At 37.2% G+C, this 12,647-nt stretch overlaps 1 protein-coding gene across 2 annotated transcripts in view; it reads left to right on the plus strand.

Annotated features, from left to right (window-relative positions):
- The first annotated feature begins 7,577 nt into the window (after nt 1-7,577).
- thrap3b (thyroid hormone receptor associated protein 3b) overlaps nt 7,578-12,647 on the plus strand; it is a 26,983-nt gene continuing 21,913 nt past the window's right edge. The window contains exon 1 of one of the 2 annotated variants that reach the window (XM_026947358.3): nt 7,578-7,732. In XM_026947358.3, the coding sequence (XP_026803159.3) occupies nt 7,725-7,732 (8 nt within the window). In that variant the 5' untranslated portion in view covers nt 7,578-7,724. Of the gene's footprint in view, nt 7,733-11,363; nt 11,667-12,647 lie in introns of those variants that run through there. The other variant, XM_053236759.1, reaches the window with a different exon arrangement.

The following is a 12,647-nucleotide window of genomic DNA, read 5'->3' on the forward strand; positions in this document are numbered from 1 at the left end:
TGGATGATGTTTGTAAAGCTGCTTTAAAACCATCAGTATTGTAACACAAAATTCACTCCTATTCAATTCTATATAAAAGATCTGAATGGATCTGAACGGCCCATTCCTGGCTACACTACAGCAAATATTTACATTCTTATTTAAACACAAAACACATAGTACTGTATGATCCGGTTAGCCTGCAGCTGGCGTCCATTTCCTGTGAAATGTGTTGCACTGATGCAGCTGAACACTAAACTGAAATCAGCTGTCCCATCTGGAGCAAACACTTTCATACAAATATAATCAACCTGAACATTAATAAGTTAGGGAACTGAATGCAAAGTATTTAAATGAGTATTGAGATCTAAAAGGAAGTGAGTCCACCTTGGGACCAGTTTTTCAGGAGTGTACACCATGGCCAGTTTGGAGAAATGCTTTTATTTTATTTTAACTTGCACTCAGTAAATCAGAAGTTCAAAACTGCGTAATTAAACCTGGCCTGCTGTATTGCTTGCATACTGATCATGGACAAAAGTGAGTTTTGAAACAGAAAGGAATATGAAATAATTTGATGGCTTTATACATTCGAATGTTTAAAAAATCACCCAACAGATATCTCTATCTCTATATCTAGGTATTTCACTGTTATAGTTATTCAAATTCAAATTTTTATTTGTCACATGCATAACCATACACAGTACAACAGTTACCTTATTACCTGTTAAATCCTTTTTGTTTTCTGTTTGTCAGTCACAACCTGTTCCCCTAAAAAAGCACCACCCCGCCCTAAGAAAACTCCACTATGCCCCCAAGGCCTCCATTTCGCACCTTTTCCACCCCATGAAAAACTGTCTAGATCTGCCACTGACAATAAATCTGAACTAGAATCAACTTCAGAATAACACTTTTTTTTTTAACATATGGAATAAAACATGTTATAGGAAAATAATCAACAATGCGGTGGTTTGATGAAGTTGGTGTTATCCCAAAGCTGATTATTTTAATTCCTCTTATACCACAGCAGTTGTACTTTTTATCCAGTTAAAATTACATTTACTGTTGTGGAATGTTCACTGAACAAGTTCGTTCCTGTTCTCGCTTACGTTACAGCAGCTATACACAGTCATTTCCTCACCAACTCCTCAGTCCTGAAGATGTCGGAAAACTTACAAAATAGTTACAGCTTCACTATTCCAATCGTTGACACTGGAGACTCCTTCCACACATGCTATATAAACGTCTCCTCACAGAAAACATCACCATATCAACAATAATATATTTTAAAATCCATTTTTAAATGTCGAGCGTCTGCTGTACAAGTCCCTGTGAATGACCTGTTACTATAGAAACGATAACGTATTAGAACAAGAGCATTAATATAAACCTGTGATTTGCAGCAACACTATTGTCAGAGCTGCTGTTATAGAAAATTAATCCACATCTTCTGACCAATCAGAACCCAGAATCTGACAGTGCAGTGGTGTAATGTGGTTGAATCAACATTGGTGAGAAGAAGTGGTAAAAACAAAGCACACAAAATTCCCCTCATTTTTTTTCCCTTCCAGTTTTCCTGCTCTTCTTGTGTCTACTGGAACAATATTAATCTCTCCTCTTTTTTAAAACATGCCTGACCAATCCCATTCATCCTTTCAAATCAGGAAGTGAAGGAAGGGAGTGTTTAGAAGTGAGTCCAAGCTTGAGTTCAAGGACTTTCAATTTCACTTTCTTGTCTTCATTCACAGAGGCAACACAGGTAAGAGGACTAATTCTTATTCTCTGTATTATTTTATATAATCATCTCTATATTATTATCGATATCAGATCTTTTTTTTTTTTGCTTAAAACAGACATTTTCATGGATAATAAGCACATTTCAGATTTCATTAAGCAGAAGTGCAGTGATTCTTTAACTGGAGCACTGTGAGCTGTGTCATGGTACACAGAAAGATGTCTCTCTACTTTATTCTAGCTTCGACTGTGTGTGGCATAAAATTGCCAAAACATCAGAAAAAATCAGTTTGGAAAAAAAAATAAAAATCAGACACAGCATAAGCCACTTCTAGTAGGTTTAAGGATATTTGGTTTGGGGAGCTGCATGGATAGAGGAATGCCTTTGCTGTGTGTTTCTATACAATTTATCTCTTGTAAACTAGATGTGAGTATACCTTAAGCACCCAGACACCAGAAAGTTTTTTTTTTTATAAAGCCCTATTCAGACTGGATTAGTTTTACATGAGTGCCTCTGGGATTTTGGTCCAAATCTTTCATAAGAGTAATTTTTACAGCCTGTGCATGTATGTGTCTGGAAAGATTATGATGTAAATCCCGTATAAATTGATATGTTGGTAAAGATTCCATTATATCCTGCACTTTTTCTTCAGTAGAAAGATGCTCCAGGAAGTTTTTATCATTAAAACCAAGTCAGAGTTTAAAATGCAGAACAATTAAATACAGAAAACATTTTAAAAAAGCGACACATCCGAGGGTTTTAGGTAATGCTGCGTTTGACTGAAGCTCTTAACTCAGGATTTTGATCATGGAAAACCTAAGAACTTGGAATTCAAATTGAAATTTTTCCTCAGGAAGTTAGGAAGGTCTCCTTAACCCTGAGTTCAGCATATGATGTCATGTCAGGATGGCCACTCACACCATGAACAGTAAATAAAATATCACTTCACTGCTTTAAATGAGTTTATAGTAGTATTTACATAGTATTTTTAGATCAATCAATATAGAACATGAGGTGGTTAAATCTATTACACTGACCGTTCAGTTCACTGTTCTGAGAAAGTAAATACTTCAGGGCAGTAGTTAAGACATTGGACTTAAAGGTTGTGGGCCCTTGAGCAAGGCCCTTAACCCTCAACTACTCAACTATTATCAATGAGATAAATGTGTGTCTGCCAAATGCCGTAATGTAAATGTGAATCAACACGAATGATCACAAACGTTAGCTGGCTAGCTTGTTGCTAATAAAACACATGTTTTCATGGAGTGACCATGTTTTTTACATGCTCCTAGCACAGGTAAAGCCTACAGACATGTTATGGTCATGTGATCTACTAGTAATCAAGTGCAATATGTGCAGCAATGAGCCCTACAACAAGCTTATAATAAAGATTAAAACAAAACTTATCCTGTGTAAATCAATCATAATCATTACGGAAGTACTCTGGAAACAGAAATCTATTCCTGTCTGAACAGTACATTAGAGAGCATTGGACAGCTCTGAACACCGACTGCACCCCAGACCTCCTCACCCAACATCAGTGCCTGATCTCACTAATGCTCTTGTAGCTGAATGAACACAAATCCCCACAGCCATGCTCCAACATCTAGTGGAAAGCCTTCCCAGAAGAGTGGAGCTTATCTGGAATGGGACGTTCAACAAGCACACATGGGTGTGATGGTCAGATGTCCACATACTTTTGGCTGTATAGTGTAGTATCTTTTCCCCACACACAGACTTCAAGTCAAGTCAAGTTATTGTCATTTCAACCATATACAGCTTGGTAGTACACAGTGAACGTATATATATATATATATATATATATATATATATACTGTATATATGGATATAGCAGTTATTGGGGTAGCAGCCAGGTAGAGAGTATAGTAATGACAAGAAATTATATTCTTATTTTAATGGCCAGGCCTTAAAACCTGTAGGTTTAGACAAGTTATTGTGTGGTTTGTATCTTAACTAGCAAAAAGACTTGTTAGCATTAATATATTAAAGAATACAACATGGTGTCCCACAAGGTTCTCTTCTAGGCCCCTTTGCTGTATCTCCTGTGTTATATACAACTCTATAGCTGCCAATTCAGGGTTTTTTTTCCTGCCATGGGTTTGGTCATTACATGGGCATTAGACTAATATATTCCTGATCAAACACACTAAGTTATTTACATTATGCCCCAAACCTGTACCAAACTGACGCCATGAAAATGCCAAAGACACAGCTGAACTTGACAGTGGTTTTGGTTTACTCATTCCCGGTGGTTCACAGTAACGGAGTACATGTAAATCCTTACTGCACTTAAGTACTTCTTTAAGTATCTGTGTCCATTTTGGCAAGTTTCTACTTTTACTCCACTACGTTTCATTGATTACTTTCTGCAGCATGTCACTTATCGTAACGTACAAGCGATAAAACTGGGTTGGCTAAAATATCTGACTGCTCTGTGAAGCAAACCAGGCTGGGGTAGTGCAGCTCCTTTGGCCTTATCTAAGAGATATGTCTGAAATATTGGAACAGTAGAATTACTCCTTGTTTTCAAATGCATGCGATGTCTCCCTGCGGTACAGAAAATCTCAAACATTTTTGAGATAAAAATTCAGAAGTTCAACAATTCACCATCTAATTCTGCCATGTTTAATAAATACAAATATTTGTCAATTTTTTTTAACTCCTAAACTGATCATCAACATAATACAACTAAAATAACTCAGTAATTTTACTTTGGATTCTTAAATAAAGACAACTGGAACAATTAAGGTCAAATTAAGGTACCTTTGAACTTTAACTCAAGTAGAAATCAGAAAGAAAACAGAAGACTTCTACTTTTACTTGAGTAGCCTGTTATCAAAATCTCTACTTTCACTCAAGCACAGGATGTTTGTACTTTATCTTCCATGGCTCATTCCCATACTAGTACCTCATTTATGAGAACAGATGCTACATGATAATATGACACCATTTTAAGACCTTGGTGTAGGAACTATTTATGGAAACTGTTCTTACTTTAGACTAAATATTACAATACATTTAGCAATGATAGTTACTGATGTTGGCAATTAAAACAGTATATAATAATGAGAGCTGCTTTCTGTCACACACCCGGGACACCAGAGTAACCCTGTAGATGAATGCTGAAAGAGTTTTGATTATTAAGCGTGTCATGCAGTTGTGACCTGTGTGTCTAATAAAGAAAATCACATTTACAGTAATGTATTTCATACTTTCAGTTCCCTTAGGCTGTGTAACTTTAGGCTGGTAGGTCACTATCGTCATGTCAATGCCGAAATCGGCATCCAATTACAATTCCCAGAATACGGTGAGGCCGAGGACTACAACACCCAGCCACTACAGACTCTCTCACAATCACATTCACCTGATTATGATTACACACACCTGGACTCATTGACACTCTCACAGTATATAAGGACTCTCACTCCATGTGCTCACTGTGAAGTAAACACTGTGTCTTTTGTGCCAGTTGAGACCAAGACGTTTATTCATTATTTTTCTTTCTGGTTTTTGAGCTAGTTTCTGGTTTTCTCATTTGCTCTTGCCTGCCCTGGTTCACGCTGTTTGTTCATTTCCTGACCCTTGCCTGAATCTTGACTCTGCCCTTGGATTACGTCTCTGTTTTGTTTGCTACTTTTACTAAAATACTGAACACCTGCACTTGCGACCGTACCTGCATCGTGACGACTGTGATGCGTCGGGTTTGAATTCGGTCTCTCTCTCTGTCGTTATGTTGGACATCGTGTCTCATCTCACTTAAATAAACCCATATTTTCAACTGATCTCATTTATCATTTAGCAAAAATATTCGGGAATTATATATATTTTCAAAATATTTAATTAACGAAGTCTCTTGGGAGACCCTACACATCCCTCTTAACTGTGATGTTTCCAAACGTAATGTTGGAATTTATATTATTGACCACAAAATTCTCATAATGACTTTTGAACCAATAAATAGTTTTAGAGAGAAATTCACAAACCATTCCTGTATTGACAATTTCAGAGGTCAGGGTACAGAGTAACATTGTCCCATGTACCTTCTGATTAACCAGGTCAGCTCTGTGTGTGTGTGTGTGTGTGTGTGTATCTGAAAGATCAGATAAGAATCTTTCTCAATGCTTTGTTTGGCGACGAGATAAACTGATTTACAGGAACATTTTAGCCAGTCAGTTCCCATATCCTGTGTAACTTTAAGACAGCAGGTTAGAATGATGCATTTTCTCTGAATTTGGTCTCTCTACTTCTGCTCTATTCACAAGAGAAACTGAGTGAGGGAGCGATTTTAGACAGGGCTTTAGCATTCACCCAACACACACATACACAGCAATCCCACGGCACATCACAGTAAACCCACGTGTTCACATGTTTATCATTTCAACCTGAAAAAAATGTCCGGGAATCTTTTTTTCAGTCTGTGAGACTGAGGTTAATTACCTCCACTCTGTCCCTGCAGTTTCCAAATATAATGTTGTCCATTAAGTCATTGACCACAAAGTTCTGATTGATATTTAAACCCTAAATTTCTGTACTGACAATATCAGAGGTCAGTATACAGAGTGAATGTGTGTTTGTGTGTGTGTGTGTGTGTGTGTGGGGGGGGGGGGGGGGGGGGGGGGGGGATCAGATAAGAAACAGATAACAACCGTTCGGAGACAGATAGGTAAACCCTATAACACCACTACACTTTATTTTGTCCTCCTGCACTTCATCAGCTGCTACCTCGATATCCCTAAGCTCAGAGTGTAGCTAGCTGCCTAATCGCTTTCAAACAGAAATGGGACAAATGCATGATCCCGATTGGTTAATCCAATATCAGATGGGTTAACAAGCTAAGGGGTGCATTTGTTTGACGTAAGGGGCGGTTTTAATATGTAATGATGAATATGTCGACATAAATAAGCATCATTATAGCACAAGTCCTGCACAACACAATTATATGACACACGTGTTACAGTAACCACCACAACATAACTTTTGTAGCTGTCATAAACTACGTTAGCAGGATTGCCCTGGATTTCACCCCTAGTGCACCAGTGGTTAAAAAACCACCGCAAACATGCCATCTATGGTGTTCTTACAGTGTAGAGCCCTAATGTCTGCCCTTCAAATATGAAAAACATGATTAAATGCCATCTAGGGTGCTACTCTGTGCAAGAAAACAGATGAAGTGCCCTCTAGAGTGCTCTTCTAGTGGAGAATACGTGATGCAGTGCTGTATACTCTGCCCTATGTGCGAGAAAATGAGATAAGGTGCCTGTAGGTGCTCCTGCCCTTTATATTTTTTTCACCCTTTCTCCTCAGACTTCCTGTTCTCAGCCCTGCAACCAACCAGCTCATGTTTTATATAAACCTCTGATCCACATTGTGAAGATGAGATATCTTCTCATCAGTTTAGGTTGTGGTTGAAGTAGTCAAAGAAGTAAATGTGGTAAAAGTAGTAAAAGTGGTAAAAATATAAAAAGTGGTAAAAGTAGTGAAAGTAGTAACAGTAGTAAATGTAGGCCAGCGCTCTGTGTAGCCTTTACTCATGCTGTTATAAGATAATATTTCAGATGAGTGATGGCTCAGTGCCAGTGTTCATAAGGCTTTCATCTGGTCCACATACCACTGCTGAATGATGGTGATAAATCATCTCAATCCGGCTGCCAACACATCAACAATCCATCAGAACATGCACCAGAACTTACAATCAAATGCCACACAATCTGTATTTAGCCTGTGTGTATGGTGTTAGCCTTGTATGCTGTGTGTGTGTGTGTGTGTGTGTGCGTGTGTGTGTATGTGTGTCTGTCTCCTGCACTAATTATAACACAGTGACCCTGCAAGAGCAGACCTCAGACTTCTAGTCACTTCTACACAAGTGCAATTTGGATTTGTTTTTTTTTTCATCAGTTTATTTTGGTTCACACTGCTGGAGGAATTGCATAAACCATTAACGTGCACCAGGAACGCAATATTACGACTTTGTTGTGTAAGAGATCAGACTTCTATGGAAAGGTAAGGAAATAAGAGCATGACTGAGAATCTTTTCAGTTTAATTCACGTCTGACGATGAATAGTTAAGTCTCGCACCGTCCTTCGCCGAGTTCAGAGCAAGAGGGCTTGTACAGCTTTTCAAGTGTTTTTCATCTGTTTACTTTCCAGCTAGTGTTGTAAGAGTTTCATAGCAGAAATAAAATACAACCATCTATTAACCGCTACTCTTTAAAGGAACATTTCAGCCCAAAAATACAATGCACACAAGAACATCTCAACCATGTTACTCAGTCATGACATGTTCAGTCTCCATTACGCATTTACAGGCAGGGATTTTACAGCGATGAAATTTATTTAGGATTTTATAATTTCCATGTTCAAATTTCAGGGTAATAAAAAACATTTAAATGTATAATTACCATATTATTATTTCCATATTTATAATTTCATAAATTCCACTTTCCATACGTAGCTTGATGTAGGAAAAGGGTACTTTCTTTTCTTTTTTTTTAAATCATGGATAACTTTTTTACAGAAAAAAGGCCTGTGGAATTTCGACCAGTCACCTGTTTTTGTGGCTAACTCTTAGCTATAGACATATGACTATAGATAGATAGATGGATAGATAGATAGATAATGCACTCAATTTATAGATAGACAGACAGACAGACAGACAGATAGATAGATAGATAGATAGATAGATAGATAGATAGATCACTTTATTAATCCCAGAGGGAAATTCACAGATTACAGCAGCAAGCAGAATGCATAAGCAAGAGTATTCAGAAATAATACAAATGAACATAAACGTATTCAATAAGATAAAGTGTTAAAAATATATAGTATTGGATATAAAGTGAAGATATAATCATACAATATATACACAAGTCCTCTGAGTGAATATGAAAATGTCGGTGCGATACCAAGGTGTTAACCCCAGAGAAGATGACTGATAAGTGTAATAAATGGTATATAGCAACTTTCTAACATTCAAGGACGCTGTACGCACGTATACGGTACATCTAAAAAATAAGACTAGTGGAAAGAAGAACGAGAAGACTTTGGAGAAAAGGTACGTTTTAAGTTGACTTTTAAAATGGGAGAAGGAAGTGCAGTCAGGAAGGTTCTTTCGTAATTTGGGGGTGATGGCACTAAAGGATCTGCCCCTGCTGATGTCATGGGTCTTGGGCACTACCAGTAAACCAGAACTGGTGGACCGGAGAGTCGGAGCAGGGTGTAGGGTGTAGGGTGTAGGAGACCAGAGAGATAAAGCAGGCTGAAGCCATGTAGTGCTCTGTGAGTGATAAGTAGATGTTTGAGTTCTGAGTCGTGAAATTGTGTAGCTATAGGAGGAAGGGTGTAATTACAGTAGTCAAAGTGTGAACGTATGAAAGCATGAACGAGTGTTTCAGCATCTGTCAAACAAGTGTGGGTGAAAGTCAGGCAAAGTTGCGAAGCTGATAAAAAGGGTTGATATGGGCTTCAAATGAAAATGTGTTGGTAAAGGTTATATATGTAGATTGCGAGCAATTGCATGCACTGTGTGGGTCTGTAAATGTTTGAGGATTTGGCCAAAGACACAAGTACTGGACCTTTCAAAATGCTTTTTTTTTTTTTTTTTTTTTTAAATTAACTTAATATTTGAAATATGTTCGTTTAGCTATCTGAATCATTTGGCCAGTTTTACAGCTTAGCATAATATTAAATGATTTCACACAAGTGTCATACTGTTTATTTAAAAATGTATGAAATCGAATAAGTTTTGTGTGTGTGTGTGTGTGTGTGTGTGTGTGTGTGTGTGTGTGTGTGTTTGAAGAATGAATTACAAAGTAGGTCACAATGTCGGTCATTAGTGAGGAACAAACTCACATATTTTTAAGCTCCTTCTCTTGTTTTGTGTATTGACCCATGACTTTACAGAGATGTCATTTGAAGTAAATATATAGAGTGTTGGAGATATATTTACAGAAAAGTTTAAGAGTGACATAGATGTCCATTAATTAAGACAGAAATGTTGCATATTTGATTGTAGATTTGATTTTTTTTTTGCTCAATTAACCTTTTACTCAACTGTGGATTTGTCAGAATGTAATAATATAGCTCATAACTTTTGAAAACAGTTGTTATGATCTGTATCTCAAGCTTCTCTGATATTAAAGTCTGCTATTAATCAGAATCAGTCTCAACGCTCTCCATGTGTAGCCATGTGTGATAGTTCTTGATCATAAGTCTAGCGACAGCACTCAGGGATTAGCCGTCGTCTCTGTAAGACGTCTGTAACAGGTGTTTGTTATGGAGACGTGGGTATTAGTTTCACTACGCTCGCAGTGAAGAGGGACTCACAGTCCCACAGGAAGTGTGCACAGGGGTGTGCTCACACACCGTGTGTATGAACACTACTCTTCACAAAGTGTCATCGGCCAGCTGTTTGCACAACGAGCTAACACCTTGTGTGCTCGAAAATGTGCTTGTTCATTCACACAAAAGACCCACATGTATCACATCCTAGTAAATAAAGTCTTAAAATAGGAAGTTTATTTTTAGTTCATAATGAATTATTGAACTTTTGGTGCTCGGACAGAGCTATCGTGAAGGCGTCGATGTTTTTTCTCACTTTGAAGCTTGAACTTGCAGAGTTAGGTCGAACACAGTGCAACTAACAGGGTGTGTCTCCAAGATGACCAGTGAATGGAAAGCCTAAAGGCTTTTTTTCTACTAAAGTTAGTAGAAGAGCTGGCAAAATTCAGTGTAATTCATACTTAATCCTTCCAGTGGTTTTCTAGAGCCTGTAAACAGATCAAACCCACAGGAGAGCACAATAAAACACATTATCACATTATCAACTAAAACTTGTGAAAGTCCAGTTAGATAAAATTCCTCGCTTACAAAGACGTGGATAAGCAGCTAACATGACTGAATGGAGACAACAGTTACATTTTACTAATCAGTGATTAGTTTATGGCTGTAAATAAGACATCAGTGTGAAGTGGTTTTGTTTTGCCTGGACGCATTACCGCTTTTGACTAGAGCTACATAAAGGTGTGCAAGTGACAGTTTTTTATTACAAGTTATTGTCTTTTTGATTGTACCTGTAATATTTTCTAATAAGCATTTGTTAGTGAGATTTCCCAAAAAAATGCACAGATTAGTCATTTAAACTGCCACGGTTCTGACCAGGATAAAGCATGAATGAAAGCAGTCAATGTGCCACGAGTAACCTCATGGTTATGACTGTGGACTTCATATTCCCTCTAACTTTTTTGTTATTTTGACTTTCTAAGTTATTTTGACTTACTAAGTCGTCAATGTTTTTTCCAATTGCTATGTCATTTTTTTGACTTAGTTGTTATTTTGACTTGCGAAGTTGTAATTTTGACTTACGGAGTCATTTTATTTTGCACATGTTGAGCTTCAGCTTCTGTACGAGGGAACTCAAAAGTTAAAAAAAAAATCTTTAGAGTATCAATAGTTTTTGTGTAAAATGCAGAATGAGTCTTTTTGTTTCTGAAGACTTTATTTTTTTACAGAAATTACATGAATCATTTGGAAAGTCTTTTGGTTTACGGATGTTTCCATACAGACCTGGCAACCCTATCAGGCGCCATTTTGAACACGTGTGGTTTTGATTAAGCAACAAGAGGGTGAAAATGTGTAACCTGGCAACCCGGGTGCTGCAGGAACAGGAAGGACGTTTGCGCGTCTCGCTCGTGCGCGTTACTTTCTCTCTCTGCAGGAGAGCAAATGGTCCCAGACTCTCACAGATGGCCGCTGAGCGATTAGTCTCCATGTTTCTGGTGTCTGAGGTTTAGTGAGTTTTGAAGAAAATAGAAATAAACACACGGTTTTAGAGGAGATTAGCTAAACACGGCTAACCGTCGAGCCGAGTGAGAGCTCGCGCGCCTGTGCAGCCGTAGCAGCCAACTGACTGCGCGCGCGCACGACCCCCGATACACAGGTACAGTCATATTCTTTATAATATAACTCTATAATTATAATTTATTTTTCGCAATATATATAAAAAACAGACGCGTTTATGTATAAATCGACGCTTAACATCCACGCGTCGTTGAAACCGAGTTAGCTTAGCGACAGGGCTTCAACTAATTAGCATTAGCTAGCTTTGGGATGCTAGCTGGTTTTACAGTGTTAGCAAAACTAGCACCTAATTAACTATAAATATAAATATAAATATAATCCAAGCTTACAGTTAACACTACTAATTTATCTAATTACTTATAAATGTCATGTATGCATGATGACAATGTATTTTTAAATCTAAAATGTATTATTAGCTAGCTTTCTATAGCATTAGCTTACAGTAGCGTTGTTTATCATCAGAACATGAGACAGTTAATTCACTTTAAATTCAGTTTCACTTTAAACTTTAATATTATTAATAGAATTATAATCATATTAACACTTTGCTTTCATACTGCACTGCTCTGTGAAGTCGTAATCTTTTGCGCATTTTTTCAAGATTTATTGATTTGTTTTAATTATTGCTTTTTTATAAAAAAAAAATATTTTTTATTTATTGTTTAGATTATTGATCATTTTCTTTTACACATTTTAATATTTTAATATTTTTTATTTTGTTATTAGTATATTTTCATTCTTAATTTTTTTAATTTAATTTTAAAATTTTTTTCATTTAAAAAATTTTTTTCATTTCTTTCTTTTTTTTGTTTTGTCTTTAGCAGCAGACACAGGAAACTCCTTCAGGATCATTAAAGTTGATCTGATCAGATTTTATAGATCCGGCACTGATCCGATACCCGGCATCAGTATGAGTACCTGTGTCAGTACCAGTACCTGTATCAGTATGAGTACCTGTGTCAGTACCTGTATCTGTATCGGTACCTGTATCTGTATCGGTACCTGTATCGGTACCGGTATCAGTATCAGTACCGGTATCAGTACGAGTATCGGTACCTGT

The sequence above is a fragment of the Pangasianodon hypophthalmus genome, chromosome 9 (genome assembly GCF_027358585.1).
Source record: "Pangasianodon hypophthalmus isolate fPanHyp1 chromosome 9, fPanHyp1.pri, whole genome shotgun sequence".
Classification (NCBI taxonomy): Eukaryota; Metazoa; Chordata; class Actinopteri; order Siluriformes; family Pangasiidae; genus Pangasianodon; species Pangasianodon hypophthalmus.